This window comes from Thermobia domestica, chromosome 1 (assembly GCF_964235325.1).
Source record: "Thermobia domestica chromosome 1, izTheDome1.hap1.1, whole genome shotgun sequence".
Lineage (NCBI taxonomy): Eukaryota > Metazoa > Arthropoda > Insecta > Zygentoma > Lepismatidae > Thermobia > Thermobia domestica.
In genome coordinates this window covers 232539797-232566893 of record NC_137454.1, presented here as the reverse complement: position 1 = coordinate 232566893, position 27097 = coordinate 232539797, and the positions used below count along the sequence as shown (strand labels likewise).

At 34.5% G+C, this 27097-nt stretch overlaps 2 protein-coding genes across 3 annotated transcripts in view; one reads left to right on the top strand and one right to left on the bottom strand.

Moving 5' to 3' along the window:
- LOC145694642 (uncharacterized) lies at window positions 1-27007 on the bottom strand. Of its 2 annotated transcripts, none has more exons than XM_081771069.1 (4): window positions 26874-27007; window positions 15067-15472; window positions 12029-12518; window positions 1-521 (listed from the first exon to the last, which is right to left on the bottom strand). In XM_081771069.1, the coding sequence occupies exons 2-4, from the start codon at window positions 15359-15361 to the stop codon at window positions 95-97; spliced, it is 1212 nt and encodes a 403-aa protein (XP_081627195.1). In that variant the 5' UTR covers window positions 15362-15472; window positions 26874-27007; the 3' UTR covers window positions 1-94. The 2 variants fall into 2 exon arrangements, with proteins under 2 accessions (XP_081627195.1, XP_081627186.1); XM_081771060.1 differs by lacking the exon at window positions 26874-27007 and adding an exon at window positions 26106-26291.
- Pfdn1 (prefoldin subunit 1) overlaps window positions 26560-27097 on the top strand; it is a 36309-nt gene continuing 35771 nt past the window's right edge. The window contains exon 1 of the mRNA XM_081771084.1: window positions 26560-27097. Within this exon, the coding sequence (XP_081627210.1) occupies window positions 27062-27097 (36 nt within the window). The 5' untranslated portion in view covers window positions 26560-27061.

Genomic DNA, 27097 nt, shown 5'->3' with positions numbered 1-27097 from the left:
TACTGAAAATATTTAGTTTTATTTTTAACACACACACATTCACATTAGATATCACATACACTGTTACAAAACACTGTCAATTTCTGTGAGTTTCCTAATTGTCACTGAAGCTAGTCCAGCGATAATTTACATTCTTACAAGTTTTACAAGAACACGGGAACTGTATAAGATGGTCCTCCTTCAAATGTTTATCCAAATCGGCACTAGACATGAAAGTTTTACTAGGCCTACAGCTATCGCACGCGTACCGCAACTGTCCCATATGAATGCGCAAATGAATATCTAAATTATAGTCATACAAGTATTTATTACACTTGGTGCACCAATACTTTTTTCTATTTGTTGTCCCAGATTCATACTGTACATTATTCTCCAATATTATGGTAGCTGCCTCATCACAATTCTTTTTCGTAAAAATCCTTAAATTACGTCGTGATTTTTGCATCTTCGATCTTTCTTGCTGTTCGGGAAAATTAAACGTGGTCATATTATCTTCCACACGTTGAGCAGATACTTTTGTTCTAGAAAAATAAGATAAAATCCAAGTGTTAAATTTGTTTACTTATATTGTACACTCCTAGTCACAAAAACCTACATTTTACAGTTTAAATATTAAAGATTGGATGTAGATCCTTTCCAGTTCTCATAGATCTGCCTCCACAGAAAAAAGTGCATTCTCTCTACATCCTGTCACAGAGAGCAAAAAATTAAATCTTTCAATTTAAATGTCCAACTATTATGCCTATCACGTAAGGGAGACGGATAATTAGTTTATGTGGTGGAAGAATTGATGAAATGAAATTGTAAATAGAAACGGGAGTATTCCACTACAAACTTACTTAGCCGGGGATCGAATCAAGAACCGGACCCTACATACTGTACCACCGTGCCTTCCGCGTCACAGAGAACACCATGCATATTATGTAAGAGGAGTAAACATCTGAATACTTCTAGCATAGAAATACATAATTAGAATAAAGAACAGCCATCATAATAATTGACACAGAGATGATTAAAGTTAAAAATTGACATAGTGGGTGATACACAATCTAAGCCTGTACAATATGCAAGATGTCAAGACAGTAACAGAAAAAAAAAAATACTACGTCTGAAAATAGCATTGTTCAAAATATGATGAAACAAGATTCACTGGACCATATTTCGCGTTTCCGATCATAGGGCTTCATACCTATATTCATTATAAGTTACCATTGTAATGAATTATGAAAAAAATAACAATGAACAAGTTCAAATGAAGTCTAATGCACGTAGTTTTTTTATATTAATGAAAAATCGGTTCACCCATTAAGAGTAAAGGCTAACGTTTGGATAAATTTATTTCCGAAAATATACAGATTAGTATCGCAACAGGAAAATATTACAAAACAATTAGAAGTACAAGGTGAGTCAAAAGTTCCTTACCATCCCTTATGAAATCAAAGCGAATGTAGACAGCCGGAATTGGTAATTGTAGGGACACGTTAGGGTGAGGTGGAAACCTTTATGGTGCGTGTCAGGTGAACGACCGCTTTCTATATTATATAAGAATGTTAAATATAAATTAAATAAGCCGTGTAATGGCATACATAAGTGTGTATGTTGTTTATTTGACGGCAGCTATTTGTCATAGGGAAGTTACTTCTCAATATTCTCATTACAGCATGAGATTTACGTTCTTAAAGATAGTATTATAATAGCTAAATATGAGACATTTCCATTAGGTGTTTATTTAATTCACTGCTAAAGTTGTGTACTTTCTATGCACTATATTCGTCTAATGCACGATCACACTTACGCAGAATAAAATGCAATATTTATTGTAAATTTGAGTAAAGCGGTTTGTTCTACTCTTTTGAAATTTTAGCATTTCTCCTCATACTTCATGCCGAGAGACTGGAACATACGTTACTATATCCCGTTAAACATTTCCAACCAGAGGTTTTGTGACGTATCTTGTATAACAACCAGCGGTGAATAAATAGGTAGCATCAGGAAGTCATTAATTCGATTTCAGAATTCCAGAATGTCAAAATTTCGGAATTTGGGAATTTCCCAATTGTAGAAAGTGAAAATCTCATAATCAAAAATATGAAACATGATATACAAGCTTGACAAGGATTTGGGAAATATATAGTATAAATCCACACTTTCACTAATCAAGTAAAATCCACACTTTCACTAATCAAGTAAAATCCACACTTTCACTAATCAAGTAATAGAAGTAAATCTCAATATTTTCATTGCCATTTGTTGTTTAACTGTATTCAAACATTTGCTACATCGAAACTCCGGAATTTCAGAATATTTCAACTTCAATATATTTTCAAGGATATGAGTATCATTGTCATCGAACACCGGAAATTCAAAGTCATGTTTCTTCAGAATGGGTCTGTGTCTACATGTTACATCACTAGTAGAGCGCGGGATTCCCAATCGTCATGTCTTGAGTTCAAATCCAACGGAGGCTTCCCCTTTATTAGTAGAATTGTACAAAAATATGATGCAAGGAGTGGTTGCTAACAAAGATTTTCAGAAAAGTTTAGGTAGCCCTAAAAATGGTTGTTGTGGGAGTTGGGATGGGGACACCGATACTGCGTCCAAGACCCTTCTCCATTTATTACTCGTGCCATTCTTTTGGGCATAGAATCTATTAGATGGCCGAAAAATCTATCTCCTTCCTCTACTTCCAGCCATCCTTGGAAACAAGGCACCACATGTCATCCTGAGTTCCTGGTGGCTCTGCTTCAGGCCAACTGTCCCTCAGAGTACGCTTCACCTACGATTCCTGTGTAGGGCCGTATAATTCAATTGATAGAACTTGACTCTTGTGACAGTTGCTTTCCTGTTTTTTCCTTCCTGCACGTGGTCACAACAATCAGCCAAGAATGACTGTTTCTATAGCAACAGCACGTTCAGCCAATTATAGTGGATCATTTCTCTCGCTCTGCAGTGATAAACATTCCACCCTCTCCGCACGTTGCCAGTTTGAATATAAACAAACGCACATTGTTTTAGTCGAGTATCGACTTGAGTAGTGGACCTACTGGTTATTGAGAGCATTCTTTTTGTTCTCTTTTGTCATTTAATTCTTAAAAAGGAGACTTTTTCGTGTTTCAATACCCGACGCAAAAGCTGGCAACGCAGCCCTGAGCACAACGTGCGCGCAGAGAGCTGTCACAAGGGACAAGTAGTATCAACTGCACTGTAGTAGATCAATAGCAAAGCACACCTCTTGTGTTATGGATCGTCGGTTTAATCCCTGTTCATGCCATGTGGACTTTGTGGTAGATAAACACTGTGAGCGTGGATTTCCTCAAGGTTCTCTCGTTTCCTACCACTCTCTTCATTTCACCAATTCATTCTTTTATCATCTGTCCGACCTGAGCCAAAGTTGCCTTAAGGCTTACAAATTAAATTCAAATTTAATGATTCTGATCACGTGTAAATGGTTCGGTAGTCTTAAAATTAGAGATGCAAGAGCTTGGAAAAAAACCGGCTTTTTTGAAAAAAAAACTCGGTTTTTTCTGCTTCGCTTTTTTGTTTGGGAAATTTTGGGCTTTTTTGAAAATTTTGCTTTAAACTGATAAAGCACACTTTGTTTCGCTTCTCTACAACAAGAAAACTCATTTAATTAGTGGTTGATGCAGATAATAATATGAAACCTCGAAAATAAACCATAAATTTCAAAAAGATTTTTTTAAAATTCTTAACATATTTACATTATGAATTCCAAAGGATTAACCAATATATGTAACAATATTTTAACCTCTTATATACAATAAGTACTTTTAAAAAATGATACACAAATAACTAGCAAAATTGTATGTAGCATTTTTACTTCAAAATATCACACATCCTCTTTTTGAAGCAAAATAAAGAAAAACATGAGATAAATCTGCACATCAAGAGCTTCGTTCCGGGTGGTTCTGTATATTCTTGAAATTTTTCAGTGAACTTTTAACTTTCATATACATTGTATGAATATTTCGAACAAATTTTTCATTCATTGATCACATACTAATAATCTGTTACCACTTATAAGGTGCTTCAGATCTGCAAAATCGGTAAAGCTCCAAATTCTGTAATGCACTGACTGTTCCTTAAGCTTGTTCAGAATCGGGAAACTATCGAATTTTCTGTTCATGGATCATATACGTAATAGACGGTTCATCTGAGCGTATGGTTTCCTAGGCTGTAGAATATATAACCACCATTACGGTTTACCCAGTCCTGAAGGTTTCTGAACTTTTAACAAGAAAATTCAACATATCGTTGACTTTTTTCTTTCTTTTTTCTTTTTCAAAAAAGAAAAACTATGGAATACATTTAAAAAGAGTGGAAGAATCAATCACTGTTCCAATTCACAAGAAAGACGACAAAATTGATTGTAATTATTATTGAGGTATTACTCTTAACATTTTATTAGTAAGATTGACCCCATACGCAGATGAAATTATTGGAGATTATCAGTGTGGATTTAGTCGAAATCGACCAGATATTTACCATTTGGCAAATACTCGAAAAGAAATGGGAATATATGACCCAGTACATCAACTGTTTATTGATTTTAGAAAGGCTTACAACTCGGTTAGGAGGGAAACATTGTACAACATTCTTTCAGAATTTGGAATATCGAAAAAGCTAGATTTATTAAGTGTTGAAATGAATCCCAGAGTAAAGTTCGAGTAGAAAAATGCGAGCTTCCACGTCGAGATTGGCCTGAGACAAGGATATGTGTTATCGCCGTTATTATTCAGCTTTGTTCCGGAGTACGCTATAAGAAAAATCAAAGACAGGAACCAGGGCCTAGAGTTGAATGGTATTCACCAGGTTATGGTGTATGCTGATGATGTAAATCTGATATGAGAACAATCGAAAGAAATTCAGAGGCCATGTGCTTGCAGGAACATGAGTAAATGCAGAGAAATCTAAATACAAGGAAGTTTACAAGGATCGTAATAGGCAAATTATGAATGCGTTAAAATATCAATTAATACTTTCGACACAGTGGATACTTTCAAATATATTGGATCAGTATTACCAGACCAAAATCATACCTACAAAGAAATTAAATGTCAACTGAAATCAGGAAATTCTTGTTATTATTCAGTTCAAAATATTTTGTCGTCGCGAATTCTGTCGAGGAATTTAAAGCTTAAAATATATAAAATGATAATCATGCCTGTTAAACTGTATGGTTGTGAAACATGGTCGTTTACGCTTAGGGAAGAACGCAGACTGAAATTATTTGAGAATAAAATTCTGAGACGAATATTTGGACCCAAAAGGAACGAAAATGGGGAATGGCGGAAACTTCATAAGGAGGAACTACATAATTTATACGGTTTAGCAAACATCGTTAGAGTCAAGTCTAGGAGGCTCAGGTGGGCAGGTCATGTAGCCAGAATGAAAGAAAGTAGGAACGTTTTCAAAGTTTTAACTGGAAATCCAATCGGGAAACGTCCATTAGGAAAACCTAGGCCCAGATGGGAGGACAATATTAAGATGGATCTAGCAGAAATATGAATACAGAGTAGAAACTGGATTGAATCGGATAAGGACAGAAGTCAATGGAGAGCTTGTGTGGCCATAGAGAAAGAGAGAGAATACATTTAAGTTAAGCACAGCTGCACAACAAACATGAGTGAGTGGTTAGCTTTCGCGATTCTTTCGTGAAGTCTGGAATTCAACCCCGCATTCGACCATTCTGACAAAAGTTTCTCTTAATTCCATCTGTGAATGTAGAGATAGTGCATGTACTGAGATTCCTGGCCGACTTCCTTTCTAATCGTTTTTAAATCTTTGTTATTAATAATTACCAGCAGTGATGGATTTGCGAAGAGGGTTAGGGTGGGGATGTCTTTCGGATTGAAGCCTCTACTCCGAAATTTCTAAAACAAACTAAATATTAGTTTTGCCTTTACTCGTAAACTTCAAGCTGTCCTCAAATAAAAAAAAAGGAATTTTTAGAAAAACTAAGCATTAATAAGAAAAGCCCCTCCCAAAATACTTTTCTAAATCCGCCACTGGTTATCAGTATAAAATGGTCTTCAAGGTTATATCTGGAAGATTATAGCTGAATATACAAACGAAACGAAATATTTGTAATGCCTGTACTCATAAACTTAAGCTCCTCTTAAATAAAAGTTGGGAATTTTTAGAAAAACCAAACATTATTCAGAAAAACCCCTCCCAAATTTTTTTCTAACTCCGATACTGATTATTTCTATCAAATGGTATTTAAGGTTGTGTCCGGAAGATTGATAAATCATTGCACAGTTACAGTATAACGGAAATGCGGAAGTACGCTCTGACAGATATGTTGGGAGATTGGAAAGACGTGTTAATTGAAATAATACTTACCAGATCATTGCAATGTAAAATTGTTGTTAAAAGGAGAAAGAGAAGGATATATAATGTGCTTGTTTATATTGTAGTTTTTGAAGCTTTTACAGTTATAAAATGTATTGGCTCTTATATTTAAATTTTATACATATGTTATAATTTATATCAGTATATATGAGAATACTAAGTGATATTAAAGTGCACTGGTATTAGCTAATTGGTGTTAAATTACTGGTGCTCATTATTTATATAGGATAAAGTTTAGATGTCGTTAGGCTTAAAATATAAGCTACTTATATAAGTAGATGCAACTGCATAAGTAATATTTAGAAGAAACAGTTACTCATGAAATTTTCAACATGTTAACAAATTGGCAAACCCCGGGAGGATGTTAGGGTTTGTAAAGCAGTTAGTAATTTTATCGGACAAAGTGTTCGTTTTTAAAAGAAACAATTGAAGAGCGTAATTATGTTTATGTAGAATTATCGGTTGTGATGGATATGTTATGTTGATGAATTGAGTATACAGTGGTTGTAATATTGGTAATAGTTTTTGTGGAAGTGTATATAGGTGGAAAATATATTGATTATTGAAGTTTGTGGAATTGTAAAGACTCTTTAAATAAAAGGGACAGGTCTAGTATAAGAGGTTAACTGTCCAGATAACAAGAATTAGTAGTAAAGAGTTTTTTAATGTCCCTAATAGATTGAGGAAATGGTACGAAACATTGTCTTGCAGAGACCGGGGGAAGATGTTGGGAGATTGGAAAGACGTGTTAATTGAAATAATACTTACCAGATCATTGCAACGTAAAATTGTTGTTAAAAGAAGAAAGAGAAGGATATATAATGTGCTTGTTTATATTGTAGTTTTTGAAGCTTTTACAATTATAAAATGTATTGGCTCTTATATTTAAATTTTATACATATGTTATAATTTATATCAGTATATATGAGAATACTAAGTGATATTAAAGTGCACTGGTATTAGCTAATTGGTGTTAAATTACTGGTGCTCATTATTTATATAGAATAAAGTTTAGATGTCGTTAGGCTTAAAATATAAGCTACCGATATAAATAGATGCAACTGCATTAAGTAATATTTAGAAGAAACAGTTACTCATGAAATTTTCAACATGTTAACAAGATATATTGAAAAACGTACGCTCTGATGGATATATTGAAAAACATTAGTTTAATTATGTGATAGAAGTTAGCGTACTAAGCTCTAAGAAGTGAAACACGGATGACTAAAAAGAAATGATCTAGAAAAAAAAAATTCGATAATTCAGAAGTTAAAATAAAGTTAAATAGCTTCTAAAATTACCCTCAAATACTACGTACTTCATGTTTACTTTAATTCATAAACCACGTGCTCCATCCATCATGATGGTGAATTCCAGAGCGAAATATGGCATTTAGGTTATGGAATCTTATTTAACTTTAGAGTATACTATAAGAAAGCTATTTAAACACAAAAATCATGAAAATGAAAAAAGCCAAAATTTCCAAAATTCTCGTTTTTTCCCCCCCAAAAAGCAGGCTTTTTATGTGCAAAAACCCATAGATTCAAAAAAGCCGGCTTTTTTGCATCTCTACTTAAAATTGCATGGTTCTGTGTCACTGAAACAAATATGGAACGAACTTATAACTATCCACTCGAAAATCCTTAAAGTTACCTTCAATAAATCGCATATACATTAAAAAGTCAAAATGTACTATTCTCACCCTGTGGTCTAGTGGCTAACGTCTCGGAATTGACATTATCTGCTGCTCATCATCTAGAATGACGTTTTCCAAGATGATACCTTAACTACACACACAGCACAAAATGCTCCAGGAATATCCCGTTTAGATCCGGCGTTGATATCCGAGATTTGATGTAAAACCGAGCGAACTCTATTTTGTTTTGCGGCACCCCTAACGCTCTTACTTGTTTCCAGGCTCACAAGTAATCCTGAGGAATTATCACAACTTCTTAGAGAGAAAGTCTAGAAAGAGTACAATCCTCAAGAGATTTCTGCTAGTTTGTGTCAATAGCCTTCAGAACTTCTTCCATGGTAGAAAAACTACACCACAAGAATTCTCAACGGTATGCTTATGTCAGACCAGCATACTGATAATTTCTTTAGATTCGTGGCTCTGATCGATCAACAACACACTCTAATTCGCCACGGCACTCAAGTTGATAATTAGTGAAATAAACGTACTTCTGCATATAGGGAAAAACGGCTGATTATCCAGTACGGATACTTTCAATTTGAATTAGACAGCGAAACAAATCAATGCTTGGCGAATAATGGGATGATGATAGATGTTCTGGCCAGGGGGAGTTTTGAGTTTCTAAGTTTGGGATCATCAGTTTAACGTGGAAACACTTGTGTCCCTACCAGATACCGAACCCAACACCTTTTGGACAATTAATATTTTGGAACAATACAGCTGATATCTTCTGTGTTTTGGTTTAATGTAAGACATGACTGTCTCACTACCTTAATTTATAATTCCACTTTTAATATCATCACTTTGAAACTGGTAGGACTTTTCTGTTTGCTTAGCTTTCTTCATTTTAAGAATCCTAGCACCTAATTGAAAGACAGAGACTGACTTGAGATCTGGGTTCAGTGACCTTGATTATCGATTAAAATCTGGTACAGTTTATTCAGTTCTTTCATTAAGAGTTCAGTTTATTCATTAAGGACTAACGATCACATGGTCAACTCTGCAATGAAAGCAGTTAGAGAAAAACTATTTCAGATTTTTTTTCAGTGATTCCATTTATTCGGAAGTTTCAATTCTTATGACTTTAATGATGGTATATATAAAGAAATAACGTTGAAGTAGCGAAGAGAGGCTCTAGGTTACCCAAATTATATAGTTCTTGCGCTCTTTTACACTAAACGTGGGATCGCATTCAAACCTCGCAGGGGCCTTAATTTAACGGAGTGGTTCTCAGCTAAGTTTACCAGAATCTGCAGTTGTTGTTCTCAGAAACTCACATATTCGTTAAACAGTCAATAATGTAATTAATTAATTAAGGTGTGAGGAGCTTGGTGGTAATACCAGATGTTTATGTATACTCGTACAATTCACATATAAACTCTACGAGAGTGTAATATGGAGTTAACATTGACTGCACCAAAGAACTTAAATGTAGAAGGGATATCTATAGCTAAGATATCAGAAGATAAAGAAATCTACCACCTGTGCTGACTAAGAATTTCCTTTTGTAATAAAAAAAAAAATGGCAATTAAACTTTGTCTTACTTCTACATTATCGATAGTTATTTTTCAAATGAAAAGTTTCATTTATGCTTGTCGTTTATCTGAATTCTACTTCAATTGTTCTGATAATTTTCTTTACAAAGACGGACATATAATTTTACGTATTCAACAGATTTTACTAATGTGCGCACATACACATTACTTTACTACCAGTGAATATATACTAGTCCAAATGCCTGTTCTTCGCACGGGGAGAAAGGTTTATGGGAAATATCTGAATCCCTTTCCCTTTAGAATATTTATTTCAAAAAATTGTGTAATGCTAGAAGTACAGAAGATACTCTGTTTTTCACATAAATATTTAAAAACCAATCCCCACAGAACCTCTTTAATCAAATTGATATAAATAAATAAATAAATAAATAAATAAATAAATAAAACAGCTTGAGGTGAGTACTTCTGTCTTTTAAAAGTCATTTCAAACGAGTCAGAAGTTTTCCCGCCCGAAAACTATGAATTCGACATAAATTTTGTCATTTTTGATATGTTATTTTTCACCTCCCCCTCTGCCGATAAACTTGGACTAAACGACATTGGAAACGTCACTGTTCATTTCAGCGACCCTAAATACTAAGGATTACACACTATCAGTCGTTTTACGTTATTTTTACATGTCACTCCTTCCAACTCCCACCTCTTGGGGTGTCTCATTCCCACAGTTTTTTTTTTCCAGGTTGAACATCATTTCCCGTTCTGCGTCTGCTTACTCATTTAAAAGATTCAATGCCAAAGAAAAAGCTTGAATTTAAGCAAAATATATTAGGATTCCAGTTCTTCATTGCCATTCTGTATGAGAAATGTGTTCCGTCCGCATTTATTCATATAATATAAAAGGCAAACTATATAATACAATTGGTTTGGTTTAGATAGAATTTTTATTTAAATAGAGCTTAATTTTGAGTGAGTGTTTTATTGTCAGCGCATCAGTTGTTCGTAAAGTTAAAACTTACATTGAGGCAATACTCAAAACTACAAATATAATTACCTGGAAGAAAAGATAGAAACAATGTACTCCCAGGAACGCCTAAAGTAACAATCTTAAAGGTGCTAAATAATTAGTGACAATGTCACTATACATCACACGTAAAATACGGCAGCTTGTGAAAAAGTTTCGCTTCCCGAATTCAAAACTATATTAAGCCGAAGAGTTGAATGCAGATCATCCATTGCATACAGAATACACTGCTTTCGACAACACACTATTTACGAAGATATTTATTCAAGCATTCACGAGAGGACATATTTGCAACATGACACGAATGTAACTAATAAATTTTCAAACTATATTTCTGAGTTACTACATTCCCCCGTTCCGAAATTGAAAGCAGAGACGGACCAAGGGCAAGGTAACCTGGACGACTGCCAAGGCGCCTAAACGAGCCTCAAAAAGTAAGTTTTATAGCGTGTTTTCCATTGACTTTTTGGTTTATATTCTTGTAAAGTAGCGTCAATTACATCATCATTTTCCATTTTACCATGAAAGCAAAAAGTTTCATACTACTAGGGGGAGGGGGCTGTATCGACAAATGGAGACATAGTATGTAGAAGAAAGCGTGGAGGGCGAGTTGGTATTGTTTTTAGCAGGCCATGTTCTTTGAGAATTTGTCCCAGGCAATGAATACTGTTCGATTTTATATGTTACTCTTATAAAGTAGTAGTGGAAGGGGAACAGTATATACAGCACTTACTTTTCATTTCTTAGAAACGACACCGCCGCGCCAAACTGTCGGCCTTTGTTGAAAGCAGTGTCTAGGAGATGTTATTGTTCGCTATGTACAGTTCTTGATAAATCATTCATTTCGACAGTATTTGTGAAATCGAATATAACTATACCAATCTACAACAACACAGGAAAGAGAAGTGGCACCACAAAAAAAAAAAAGAAGAAGAAGAAAAGCGACCCCCTTTGAATCCTTCCTCTCGCCGCGTAAAACACGTTCAATATATGTGAAATGTATTTATTGGTGTTTCACGTTATTAGAATAGATTGTTACATAGTTGAATATATGTAGAATGACTCCTGATGTTATTGATATAACAAAACAATTCACAATATAGCAGTAATCATGTCACCAAATTAGTAGTATTCAACAAATGCTGCTCGATATTATTTTTTCCCATACATATCGGTACATAAATAATAATAATATAATAATAAACACAATGTAATTGATACCATGTGTATATTTTTAAGCACTAAATATATTATGTATTTGAGTATTATTTTTTCTTTCTGAATGCCTTTAAAATATTAAAATCGCTGTAATAAAATGTAAAATATAGGCTAGGACTAGGGAGGTGCCGAAAAGTCTCTTTTCCCAGGTGAAAATTTTGCCTTGACCCGCCCCTGATAGAATGCATATAAAATTTATATTCATGGTTCACTACAATACTTACTGTTTATCTGCAGAACTTTCCGGAAATATTTCTTTAGTTTCTGTACAATTTTCAAACGCTGAATCGCCATCGACATTCAGCAAAGGATCTTGTTCCACTTCCGAATTCACTTTTTCTTCAGATAAACTAGAAGTATGTTTTAAACTGGGATCGTAAGTTGGGCTGTCTAAACTTGTCAAGATGGAATCCTCCTCAGTGATAACGTCCTCTTCAAACGATTCTTGCTTAATTTCACATTTAACTATATCTGAGTCTACAATGCCGCAAGCGACATCAAACTTACGTTCTTTCTTTACACCAATTTCACCCGATTCTTTGACTGGAATCCTATCACATTCATTGACACTGGCTTCTGATGGCTGTCCCAAAGGATTATTTGAACCTAAATTTGCAGCGTCCTCAGGAAGTAATTCATTTTCATTCATTTCTCTCTTAACATTTACAAACTCTACAGGTTCAGTCTTGATCACCGTCATGTCGATAGAATTATCTGTCAAAGAAAAATTTATAAATTTATTACATGATTTGTTTGACAAATCAGAAATTATCCTCAAAATATTTCAATATTCAAAAAGTATTTTAGTTTTATCTTGTATTTACAGTGAAACCTCCCTTAACGGACACCTCTATAATATGAGCAGATTTTTTGGTCGGACAGATTTAACCCTTTTCCGACTATCGGAACTTTTTAAGTCCAATTATCTCTCCTGTCTGTGTTATAATGTCAAAGCCCATCCCCTCAGCATTATTGAGCAACAACACAAGAAAAATATATTTTTATATAGTCTAATGTACCCTCAATTTACTATAATTTACTTCAATATCAAATTATAGTAAGAAAAATTATTCCGTCGGAAAAGGGTTAAAATGTAAGTAATAAGTAAAATAGAATATTTACCTGAGTACGTCTTGTTTTATTTTTTTATCCGAATTTTCGGTAACTCTTAGCTGTTGCCTCTTGCAAGGGATCAAAATTTTTCGATGAAAAACCAGATTCCACCTACTTACATTTAAGATGCGAAAAATAGTGGGAGATTTAAGCTTAAGATCATCATAATCTCATCTTGTTAATAATAATAATAATAATAATAATAATACATGTAACTAGGTGGAATTCCGTTTCATCGAATTTTCGACTCTTGCTTGCAAAAAGTAACAGCGAAGAGTTACCGAAAATTAGGCAAGCAAGTAAAGCAAGACGTACTCGGAAAAATGTTTTATTTTACTTATTATTATACATTAATATTAAAGTACGTAAATGAAAATGAGTACGTTATCGTTTTATAAATATATACGTATTATAATGTAACGCATCCTGCCTTTTACGGACACATACAGTCTTCTTTTCCTCCTTCAACCCCCCTCCTGACTTTCATAAAGGACAGGTATTATTCAGATCATAATTTGAAAATAAATATTATGACACAGTACTGCGACCGGGAAATCCCTATACATAAAATGTCTTTTACATAAACCAATAGCCTGGTGAATCACCACACGGAAGTTACAAACTAAGGTTGAAATTTTTTCTTTCTCTTTCTACAATATATTTTCACCAGGAAGTCTTTATTGCCTTACTTTTACTTTTAATATATATATATATTTTTAATACGGAGATATGACGCACTTGAGAAGAAAATTAAGACACATGCAGCACATTTTTCATATAACTAATGTGTTTAATATACACTTCATACATTTACCATATGACCTATGAGCAATCTAAATTTATGTAATCCCTTCGTAACGGCCACCTCTTATTTAAGGACAAATAGTCATGTTTCATCGGTGTTCATTATTCAGAGGTTTCACTGTATTTATTAATCAAATTACAGATATTCCTACTAGAACCATTTTGCACTCGAAATATAAACAATGAAACATCAAAAGAAGTCGGCCAAAATTTGTATATTTAAATGTTCTATACCAACATTCGCGTGAAGAGACCGAGGAAAATCCTGGAAATATAGTCAGATTGGTCAACCATTTAGAATCGAAAATCATGGAACTATTAATTATGCAAACGACGCTATTCTTCACTTATTAATCCAGATTCAGATATGAAGATATTGTACTTTGGAAACAAATATTATACGCCTTTTAGTATATAATACGTATTCGCCTTTTAGAAATGGCCGGCCGAAGAATTCGAATCCAGGACATCTAGTTTGCGATAGTGAAAATGTTAATCAATCACATCTATCTCATGTATTCTAAGGTAATATATTTAAATTAATAGTCATTATTACTATTATCTTTTTATTCATTTATTTTACCCTCCTGATAACATCAGTTTGACTCTATCACTTCTCCAACTTTACCCATGAAGAAAATGAGTGAACTACTTATCTTCAAATGCCCTTGCAACTTTGAAAGCAATAGATAGAAAGAGACTGAAACTTAGTACGATGCAAATATCAATACAAGAACATTGTTTCACATATTCTGCAGCATCGCCCGATTAACAGTGTTGCAACCCAACATAAAAGCTATATCTTTCAAACGACACTACGTGAGATTATTTATACGTATTTCAGTTCTACGTATTAAACGAAAACTTACTTATTACTTACGAAAACCATATTTACTATTCATTCTAAAGAATTTCCGTCTTCCCCTACAAGTAAGAGACCATACAACTAAAGGAGAGAAAAGAATTTGAATTGATGCGACTGCTAGTAAGTCGCCACGTGATGGGTGAGAGGAGGGATACTCAGTCGAAAAGGTTCTTGTATTCTCAGAAACAAAGGGACCAAGCCTCTCTTCTCATCACTCTTGCAAAATATCCTAGCTACGGCAATGGTGAAAGGACAGAGTCGCCAGCTACTCCGAGTAATTAGGTTATCTAATACGACATTTGTGTATATATCATGTAGGTATCATTAGAAACAAAAAAAAAAGAAAAGAAAAGAAAAGAAAAAGAAAGAAAGATTCAAGCGATGCGAAAGAATAGACAAAAGAATTGAACACAGAATGTGACCACAAAAAAAAAAAAAAAAATCCTTAAGTAAACGAACAGGAAAGAAAATATGTCTTACCTGAATTCTCAAAAGTTGAGTCGCTTTTGTGCTCAATCTTTTTTCTAGAATACGTTTTAACATTTGCAGTCCTTTTAACTTGGAGGTACGAAGAACCTGCGTGCGTACTCGGTAAATCAGCAGTTCCTGTATTATTGTAGAGGGAATTGGATGGCCGAGGCCTCTTGAAACAAGATTTATCCACTGATACAAAATAACTTTTGCCTGGCTTTGTTGGGTTACTGACTTCACATAACAACAGTGGCGTCTTTACAGTTTTTTTACACTTGGTTGAGTCTGTACCCTGAAAGGACATTTTTCTTGTAGTCTTTGTATATCATTTGGTTTAGTGTCAACTCATCATCATGTAATTTGATCTATTGGTTACAGTAACAGTTTTCACAGTCGTCGCATCCAGATAACAAACCTGTTAACAAAATAAAAACATAACTTGAACTAAATCTGAGTCATGAAGCCCGACACTAGCAAAAATTATACTACGTAACAGCCGAATTGACGTAAATGAATGAACCTGCAATGCACTGTTGCCAAACCTCTTGTGAGAAATTTGTTCTGCTGGAGGTTTTAAATGTTGACAGTGCACCGAATCAGATTTCCACATCACCGCATTGGCAAGATCGCTGTAAGCAAATGCGTCGACGTGAAAGCAGCGTCCAAGTCATACATCAATTCGACTGCCGCTAACAACAGGACCCAGTATTTTAACTAAGTTCAGTACCTGAATCACCTTTGATTTATAAGGAAACTTATTTTATTGTTTTCTCTGAAATGAGCTGGAATTTCTTGTGATGTCTTTTGACTGATTTCTTCTTCAAGTATAGTGCAACGTCTGAATAAATAAATTTTAGTTATGTACCTTACTATAATTAGACGCTCACGCGCAACGTTCTAATGAAGATGATGCCAGGTATTATGGGAGCGTAGAAATTATTGGACATGATTTTAAAAAATATACGCAAAGTACTTCAATTAATTATTTACTCAGACATCGATTACAGTGTATACAATGAGGACTTTAACACTCTAGTTAAATGTCTTTACTCTTTCAAAATGAATTTGCTTAATACATAATTTAATATTACTGAAATTAGATGTGTTTATTAAATATTAAAACAAGTAGCAGTGCCACATGCACATCACGTGAAGGGGTTTGGTTTGTATGACATGGTATGTTCTCAATGAATTTTGAAACCAGAAGTTGTATTAGATTTCTAGCACTTCCAACTTTAGAAGAGATATCAGAGTAGAGATGGAATATATTCTTGGAATGCCTAGTGACTGTAAAAAAAATCACTTCTCCCTATCTATTACGATTTTTATTCCACAGGATTATCCTAAATGACTCATCGGGTTTCAAAGTGCTGTTTATTTACAAGTATACAACATACAAAGACGGGAGATAATTATATATATATATATATATATATATATATATATATATATATATGCATGGAAAGATAGATACATTCACCAAATTTAAAAAGCCCGTCTCGTGGCTCATTTGCAGGCTAGATAGCACACCTATGATGGCAATCTACAAGATGGCGGCAATGCAGCAGAAGAGTTTTTGTATTTTAGAATAGGCGAAGTGTTCGTCGATTAGGAGCGTTCAGCGTGCACTCGTACGCATCTGGTCCCCAGAGCATTTTGCGTTGGTTTCGTGATGCTGATTGTCTGTGTAAAGGCAAAAGCACGGGGCGGCCGCGTATCTCAGAGGAAATCGTAGAGCACGTGAGACAGAGCTATATGCCTCCTTCCCCCAGGTCACCAGATCCCACGCCATGTGATTTCTTCCTATGAGGTTCTGTTAAGGACAAAGTTTATGTACTCCCAATGCAAACAACATTGCAAAAACTATAGTAATGTATCACTGCTGCTGTGACGGGCATTGATGGAAACATGCTAGTGAATGTGCGGACGGAACTGGATTACCGTTTAGATGTGTGCCGGGACCAAAGCCCCATACATTGAACATTTGCAGAATACATCAGACACTTGATGCGTGTATCTATCTTTCCATGTATCGCCCGTCTTTGTACGTCGTATACTTGTAAACAAACAGTGCTTTCAAACCTGATGAATCATTTAAGCTGTATAGCGATCAAAGTTAAAACCGGAAGTGGTTGATTTCTGCCACTTCTAGTTTGAACAGTGTATTAAAAGAGAAGACGGTACCTATTCTTAGAATGGTAGATCGATTCAAAAAAAAAAAAAATAGCTTCTTACGATTTCTCATCCTTTTTGCTCTATACAGATCAGGTTTTGAAACCGGAAGTTGTAGTGCTTTCTGTCACTTCCCGTTTTAGCTGAGAGTTAAGGATGCAAATCAAATTTACTTTTGGAACGCTTAATCGATTGCAGGATACCACTTCTCGCTATCTATTATCGTTTTTGGTATATAATATCTGTTTATGGATCAATGTAAATTTCTACCACTTCCAGTTTGGATATCACTCCATCAGTGAACTCGATTCTGAACTTCTGACCCAACACATCCTGGCTAAACTTTTTTTTTTAAATTTTCCTTCTTATGGACGGACGGACCGACGTAAGGACAGATAGAATAAATATATAAAGGATTTTTTGGTCAACCGATTTCCTTAAAAATTATTTTCATGAAGCTTAATAGACCTGAAGAAGGCAATAAATCAAAACAATTAAAATAAAATTCCAGTTCATTTCAGAAAAAAAAAAAAAGATACATAATTTCCCATACAAATCAATGGCTACGAAATATAGAAATGGTGCATATACGCAACCAGTTGATACCTCCCGACATGTCAGGTATCATGTTGTAAAATTTGGATTACCCTATATAATATAAAAATTAGGACTGTAAGTAGAAGTGTATTTTCTGGTGTAATTTTTAATTGGGTCGTATTTAGTGCCAAGAAAAAAAAATGGTGTATCTTGGTTAGGTTAGGTTACGTCGTGAATTGTATAGTATATTAATTTTGCTCATCTTATTGTTGTCGAGATTTATCAGCCAATCCCCGTAATCTTCTTTGTAAGCAAGATGTCTTGTACAGCAGCATCCATAGTGGATGACAGTTTTTATCGTTGTGAACATTTTTCGGCGAAATGTGAAAATTTTGGATTATCTGAATGAAAAATTAGTTTAGAAAAAGGGTCAAAGTTGTGAACGTTGAAATTGGTTATAAAAAACATAAAAAGGACGAGTGAAGGAACGAAATAAGGATAAAATAGGAAAGGTGGTGCTTCGACGCTATAGACATTATGATGAAATAACATTTTTGTGGTGACTGTGTGATCCTTTGATATAGAATTCTTTTTTGAGAGGGGGCCGCGGTGGCTCAGTGGTAGAGCGTTCACCTCTGGTACTTGGGGTCCCGGGTTCTATCCCAGCCCCCGCCAAGTGAACTTTGTGGTGGACAAACACTGTGTGCGTGGGTTCTCCCGTTTCCTCCCACTTTCTTCATTCCACCATTTCATTCATTACTCATCATCACCGTCTCCTTTAGCCTAACCGGCATAACCGTGGGACGTAAAACTCAAAGATTTCATTTTTTTTTTCTTTTTTGAGACTACTAATTCGTTCGTGTCAAAGCGAATGGTAGAAAATTAAAAAGTTTCGGAATATATATCTATCGAAGAATTAGAAAGAAGAACAGTGGCATATAAGAAATATAGCGGAAGGGAAATATGTTAATGCCTGCGAGTGGAAGTGAGGCCCTACTGTCAAGGTTCGATGTCAAGCGGGAGAATTGAACCCAGACCTTTCTTTTAGTGTGTGATTAGTTCCATAATCCTTCACTCTATGTCGTGAGTATGGTGATTGTTTTGAAAGTGTAAAAACTAGGTTAGTGAACAAAGTCATTCTCTTCTATAATACAGTTTACGATTAAGTAGTGAAAATGTTAGCGATGGTATCTAATTACAATATGTCTGAGTAATTTCTTTGTTCCCTATAGAGCTGCTTTTCCGGGCACGCACATGTAAACAAAAAGCTTCTCTTTGGAAAAGGACGTATCCAAAATTACGTATCATGTACGATTTTAGTAGTATCTTTTGTCTCAATATGCGATGTAGAGGGTAAATAAATCCATATAGAAAATTCCTATACCACACTTCAGGCTTGCATAACATTAATTAATTAAAAAAAAAAAAAAGAAAGAAAAGAAATACGTACCAAATTAACCATGTAGTACCGTAATCATACATACTATAAATAAAAATGAGAATTTGGTAGTAACGTGTTCTGAAATGCTATAGTTCATTTTCTTTCATTATTATTATTTTTATACATTATCAAAAGAAATGGAAAGATATGTAGATGTGTGTACAGTTGCACCAGTTCACTGATGGTACGGGGCTCGCATCCCGTCTCTGATATTCATTCGATTTTTTTTTTCTTTTTTTCTTTTAATCAAAGTTTTGCTGTTCACCTTAAAAAGAATTTTAAAAGCTAAATTAGTGAAAGTAATAGGACCTAGCCAGAGTAAATATGCCCGTTCACTTTTTCCAAGACGTCCTCACTAGCTAATATGTGTTGATATACATATATATATATATAATGTGATTTTTTTCTTCTGTTTATGTATGTACTTGTGTGTAGATTAAGTTAGGGCAAGAGTATAATGTTGATGTGTGTTGACATGTAGTAATTACTTGTGGAGCAGTTGAATATTCCTGCTTCATGACTAATTAATTCGTAATGAGTAAAATATAATTTGTTTAAAAGGTATGTGCAGCACACTAAATTTAAGGAGCAATTCCCTGCATTGCAAATATATGCTGAAAGCTTGTTGTTAATGCCTAATAATTCGTAATGAAAATAAGTAGCGGTGACGATGTAGTGGCAAAGTTGAATTGTAAAATTTTAAGTAAACATTTGTGGTAATGAATACTTTGATTTTTACGGTAAAGAAATACGTTTGTCACATTTAATACATTAAATGTAATGCCAAGAGAGAAGGTGAACATGCAGTATATAATAACCAAAGACATGTACACATATATATATATAGATATAGATATATAGATATATATATATATATAGATAGATAGATAGATAGATATAGATATATTCTTAAAATACCAATTAAATTATTAACAATCAAAACCCCTTCTTTCTTTATTTCAAACAAATACAGAGAAAACCCAGTAATTTAGGGAATTCTAGATACGTTTGAACAGAAGTGGTACAAGGGTCGATTCAGTAAACAAGGATTTGTAATGATTACAGAGAAAAGGTTGACAGAAAGTGAAATGCTATAGATAACGTTTCAGGAAAACCAAAAGTAGACATAACAACCTTTCCAAATTCTTTCTTTCTTTCTTTTCGGTCGTTGCGCAGAAATATTCAAAATTTTCACACATTACCCCTTTTGAGTTCAGCGTTCCCACATGATAGTGGAGTGTATGAATGTTTTGTGGGTTGCCAGGCGCACTTCTGTGGAGGGCCAAACAGACTTGTGACTGATTAAACTTGCAATGCATTTGGGCACACCTCAATTCAGGGAAGGTGAACGTCATACAATACACAAGTCAGATGAATAATTACATTTTTATTTATTTACTTATTTGGGTAGTTACACTGTTAAGAATGGCGTCTTTACCTTTTCTTGTCCTCACGAGTCACTGGAAATTCTCCGATCTGCTTTGGAATTTTACCACCAGGAAGCACAATAATAATACCTTCAAATGTATAGGTAACTACTGTTTACCTTTTTTCTTTTTCTTAAAAAAAAAATGCAGTGAAAATGCTTCACAACATATCTTTTAATTTCTTCCAAACAAATAAAAAAGTTTACCAAAATGATCTTTAAATAAATGTTTATTCTTTTTCCAAATGTTCACAAAAATCATTAGAAGTAAACAAATTTTAAATAATAAAAAAAAAAGACTCAGGGAATCTGAATAAATCATTTTTTAAATAGGTTTTCCGGATACAAAACTTAATTTTATATACTTTTCCACGCAAGTAGGCATGCTAATCTGATAATCCAATCTCAACCCTAAACACTACCTCAATTATACTTGACCTATAGCAATAAAAAGATCGTAACAAATGTGACAAACTGTAATCATAAATATGTGCTGATGCATGTTATAGGGTGCATATTTTAAATATGACATTCTTATCTTTTATTTTAAGTTAGGTAATTTATTTAGACTGTTTCAATGTACTATGCCACTTTCTTTAGATACTTCTTAAAATTGCTAATCTGAACATATTGTTACAATCCCTCTCCCTTTGGAACTATTCTAGAACAACCAGTGAAACAGTAATCCTCAGCGAGGAGAATTCTAACAATACACCCAGTATAGCAAGTATAAAAAGTTACTGAAGAAAGTGGCAAGGCACATTGAAGCAGCCTGAACAAATCACCCAACCTGAGATGTAAGGTACAGAACGTCAAATGTAACGGTAAAATTATTGGAATAACACTTTCTAACTTAAGAACTGTTAAATCTAGACAATAAAATCTAGTTAAGAAAATGTGCATGTGCAGTAACACAAACATACAATGCGCGAAACAAAAGCACCTTGGTAAGTGCTTTAAAACAAGAAAGTCAGTTGAATTTTTAATCTATCTTTACAATTCGTTTTAGTCAAGCACGGGAAACAATCTACTCTTTAATAACTTACGGTATGCCCTTAATGCTAAAGGGAATGCGTCATTAATTCAAATTCATCACAAACACTCACACGGCTCGAGGTCAAACAAGAAACTCATATAAACACAACATCTGAAAGCTCTATTAAACTCATGCTGAGATAAGTAACTCCCAGCCTTAACGTCTTCTAAACACACAAGGATATGAGATTGCTCAAGTTGAAGATCTACAAAGATATTACTTAAAGTAGTGGATACAAATCCATGTAAATTTTATACGTGTTTATTTGAATTAAATTATATTGCCTTCTTATGGTGGTAGATATGCTCTCACTGCTCGCCTATTATCTAAATGCTTCATAAGTATGTATGACAGTACTTCTTTTCATTATTTTGTTCAAGCTGATTTATGACGCTATAAAATTATGATGAAATTAAATTAAATGAAAAAATAATTGAAGTAGCAAAAAAAAAAAAAAAAAAAAGCACAACATTAAACCCACATGATCCTTTACACCACCTTGTGGCCTCCGATCTCTGAATATGAGATTAACATTCATTTTGGATTGTTGTGTATCCATATTCATCTTCCTCTCTTTCTCCTACACTAAATAGATTTTCATGAAACAAAATGTATTTTAATTTTTACAATAGTAGGTATCTAACTATACTGTTATGTGAAGTAGGGTACGCTATTCTTATTTCGCAACCATGAAAACAAAAAACTAGTGGAACTAAGATGACCTAGATCGAACACCAGACTTCTTGCACCAAAGGTAAGCGCTCTACCACTGAGCCACTGTGGCCTAGAATGGAGATAATATTTAGAACGTACTGTGAGTGTGAAATAAAATAACACAAAACAATGCCTTTGAGGAAGAAGTAAAAGATATTTTAGAGGTTGTACAATAAAGAGTTAAGGAAAGTATTCTACTTATCAAATGTTTTTTGCACGGAGGAGTGTGGACATTACAGAAAAGGAATAAAAACTACCGAAAACATTCGAAATGTGAGTGTTGAGAAAATGGGTTAGATGGAACGAAAAATCAATCAGGAAACGTTAATCAAGCTTGAGGGGGGGAAACAGTAGTGCCAGAAATACTAAAAAGGGTAAAGTAAACTGACCAGTACACAGTACTCTACGAGATGTGACAAACGTTATGGTGAAATAAAAACAGATGAAGAAGGGACTTGGAATTTATATAGACAATACTGGAGAGTGCTTTTCTTGTGTGAAAGTGAAGATTAGCTGCAGATTGTCATGTGTGGAACCTTCTAATTTTGATACAAGTGAAAGCAAAACACTTATGATGATGACACTCGGTTCTGTTACAGCTGTTAATTTATAACAGGGGTGGTCAACGCGTCGACTACGATCTATTAGCCGAGCGTGAGAGGTAGCCCACTGTGATCTGTGTCATATTGCACGTATTAATTACTGTATTGTTTTATGATTCCTTTTAGCGGGCTAAAGAACAGAAAATTTTCAGCAACTGACTTCTAGCGGACTAGTTGACAATCACCCACCAAAGAGTCAGGATCTAGCGTACACGCAAATTCTCTGGAGCGCTCTAGAATATCTTTCGTATGACAACATTGACACACCTCAAAAATTCGTGATCGTAAGTCTGATACGAGTTGCTGAGACTATATAGATTGAATAAAAATAGTAGTAACATTGTTCTCGCGTCAGAAGGCTGTGTATCAACACTATAGTAGTTCCGCACACAATAAAGGAATGTGAGACGATGAAGTGTGGCGAGCAGTAACGACTGTATGTTATTCAGTCAAAAGAAAGCAGTAGCGCCGTAAAGTAATAAAGGAAAGCGGAAGCGTCATAATAATATGTCTCCGAAAAGATTAACAACGTACGTGGACCAAGATTGTAGTGGTACGTGGGCGCAGTGCACAACAATGTTAATCAATATTCGTGACGACCTCTTAGCCAAAATGAAAGAATCACCTTACGGGAAACACTACAACACAAGAGAAGCCATCATCAGTGCCATAGAATAACATTGTGAGCCATCGACAAAGACTGCTGCGCTAATGGTGTACGACGCCTTCCAGCAGAAGGTGATAGAAATGGGGGGTTATGTTTAGCAGAAGGGGTCCAGAAGCACGTTAAAAACACAAATTTTACAGGAGAAATAGATGATCAGGGTGTCTACTAAAATTCCAAAATGAAATTTCGTGACTTTTTCGTAACTTTTTATTTACCAAATCATAAAATTTCCTAACATTTTCAAGAGCAAATTTGGGTGTGAATTAGGCCGAATTTTCATCCATGCGATAGAAACGTAGTCTGGTTGCGATTTGGTAACGTCTCAAGCCGACCATAGACATTTTTGGTGGTGAACCTTGACGTTTTATAGAAAACTTTTCAATCTGTACTTACATGTACTGAAAAAAATCGTGACCCAAACGGTAAATTTCGTGACTTTCATGCCCGTTTTCTAATTTCGTGACCGATAGACACCCCGATCATGCAAGTACTTAGACCTAACATAACGTAACCTAACCTAACCAAAGCTAACCTGAACTAACCTAATATAAGCAGAAATTAGTGAAATTATATCATTCTTTTAGAAAATTATGCTGGATGCCTACACTAAATAATCTAACCTAAACTAACCTAACCTAACCGAAACTAATCTAAACTAACCTAATGTGAACAGAAATTACCTAAATTGTAACATTTTTTAGAAACAATTGCTGGACTCCTTCTGCTAAGCATTAGCCGAAATGGGAACTCATGACATTGAAGGAGTGTAACTGATGTTCTGTGCATAAAGCCAGGTATGAATTATAACAATGTCACCACTGCTTTTTATCCATCCCTTGTATAAATGCAGGCGGAAAATTACGTGTCAATTAATTGTACCACAAGCAATAGCTCTCACTTCACTAAGGGCACCAGGAAAGCATGTTACTAGACTAATATAGACAACTTAATACAAGGGTTTATACTGAGGCAAGTAGACTAACAATGATTTTTGAATTTAAATTTCTCTCTCAAATCTAAACAGGCTGACCACGCCCGATTTAATACAACAGCAAATATTAGGTCAGAGGCAGGGACATGAAAACTTTCCTATGAATGGAAGGGCAGGTAAGAGTTAGAAGGTTACTAGGTAATCTCCTTCCAAAGAAAATTATTTCAGCTTTTTTAAAAAAAAAAAAATCATAAAAAGAGCAAATAAACATCAAATAGATCACTGGCCTAATATTTTCGTAACAAATGTTTTACTAAATGTTCCCAGTTAGGAATACAGAAGCAGACGTACGAGAAGGTGCAGAATCTTACTACATAATTATATATAACTATATTGAAGAAAATCTAGCTATTAAATATTTACGACACCCATGGATTACTGAATTTGAGAACACAGTATAGAAAATATCGGAAAGTAGTGAAAATCAACAAGCGTATAGCATTGCGAATCGGGCAAGTCTTTACTTTGAGTAGAACATTCACTGGAACCTAACTTACCTTAATGGTCTAACTAAAGTCTTACCGGGTAGCCTAACCTAAAATTCTTTAATGCTTTCATTGCTTTTTCTGTAGATTTGAAACTGGAGGGGCATCTCTAAACTTACGCCGCAGCGAGGCTATATGAGATGTTGACCTAATACAGCTTAACGTGGAATCCGAACATGAGCTCCTGCCAGGGGGTCCAGAAAGGAAAAAAAATCAACCAAACTAAGCTAAGCTTAACTAACCTTACATACTGTATTTTTCCTTGCCCTACCTTAACACGCCACTGCTAGCTTTTAATTTGTTGATAAAATGTACATATAAAAAAAAATAACATTATATACAACCAGACACCTTCTGTAACTTCCTATAGCTCTTAAAATTATTTCACATTAGTAACCCAACACTTTTTTTTTTCCAATTTGTATGTGAAAATGCGAATGAAGGGACCAATCACATATCTTCGTATAGTGAAGGCATTGGTTTTCCACAATCCTCGTTACATATATAACCATCGTTACGCACCTGCTCCCTACGAACGCATCCCCTTGGGTTCCCTGCCGCACTCCTGCCCTGCCCTGTTTGATAGCATTCCTGCTTTCTAGTGGCCACCTAGCACAGGTTGGTTGGTTTTACACGATTTTTGAAAGTAAATGTGCACCAGGGAATACAAATCACACTTCAAAAATGATTGCTGAAGGTACAAAAAGTAATGCAGAAAGAAAGAAGTATATATTTCATGAATTGTAAAGTTTCAAATAAATAAAAACAGACCCTATTTTATGTTCTGGAAATAAGGTGGCCTTTGATTTGACTGTAAATTAACAAATCTTGGCACTCATGTTGTTAGGTACATACCTCACTGCGTTTGAGTTTCTCAGGGTGTGAAAACCTACCATAACTGTTTTAAGTAAAATACAGGTAAGTACCTGAATTGGGAAACAGATAATCTCTTCTGTACTGTTTTTATACCTACTTACCTCTGCTTTAAAACAGCTGTTGATTTGTAAATATGGTGCTTTAAACTTAATCCGCGCTGTTAAATATACTTTTCCTAGTTAACAGAATCATAATTCATACGATACTGCATTCGATACCCATCTTTTTTTTGCATTTGTATCATAGGACAGACAAATCACTAACTCACATCGGTGAAACTTCAATTCACTTACAATTCCATTCATTATTTTCGGGTTAAATTCCAAAGTTGGGCGTCCGTTTCCAGCAAAATTTTTAAAATTTACAGGAAAGATATGGATAATTTGATCTTTTGTGTGCTTAATAATATATAAGTCTCTCGAAAAATCTGTTTATTTGTTATATATATGCGGCTATAAACATGGGACTATACGGTGAGCGGAGGGAACTACTTGGCGCAAGGTAACCAAACAGTTGCATTGTGGGAAAGAAACGAGCATTTATGTTATCAACATGGCGAATGTACAAGGGCAATGAACTAACAGTTTTAACATTTGTGAAGCAATACTTGATAACGAGCAAAATCTTTTAAAAGTTTGTGAAGAGCATGGATTAATGAACCTAATAACAAATTACACAAAGTGTGCAGAGGAGATAACAGCGAAAAAACGTGGCGAAAGCGGACGCCCAACTTTGGAATAAATGCCTTATTTTCCATATACATGAACACAGGAAGTTACAACCAAGATTCGTTACAACCAACCATCAAGTAGATTACGGCCTTCATTTGTCAAAACTCAAAATAAATTTTCGAATACAGAAGCACTAACGTTCATCACGTCTTTGTCGCAAATTAATATCTAAAAATTTTATGGCATAAATCTTAATTCATTCAATTATTCCAATTATTGAATTTCAATTACTTTACATATTTTTATTTACTGATCCACTTTCTTCTGGCAATACTGAAGTGGACGAAGGAAACAAGTGTCGAAGCGAAAAGCGTAAACATAAGAAAATGGCTAAACCTCCGGTGGATATGGAGCTGAAAAAG

Bases quoted from the DNA above. Each gene is read 5' to 3' on its own strand.
- LOC145694642 (XM_081771069.1), bottom strand. From the start codon at position 15,361: ATGTCCTTTCAGGGTACAGACTCAACCAAGTGTAAAAAAACTGTAAAG. The intron at 12,519-15,066 runs GTAAGACATATT...TTTCTTTGACAG, and splicing joins CTCAACTTTTGAGAATTCAG to ATAATTCTATCGACATGACG. The intron at 522-12,028 runs GTAAGTATTGTA...TTATTTTTCTAG, and splicing joins GAAAGTTCTGCAGATAAACA to AACAAAAGTATCTGCTCAAC.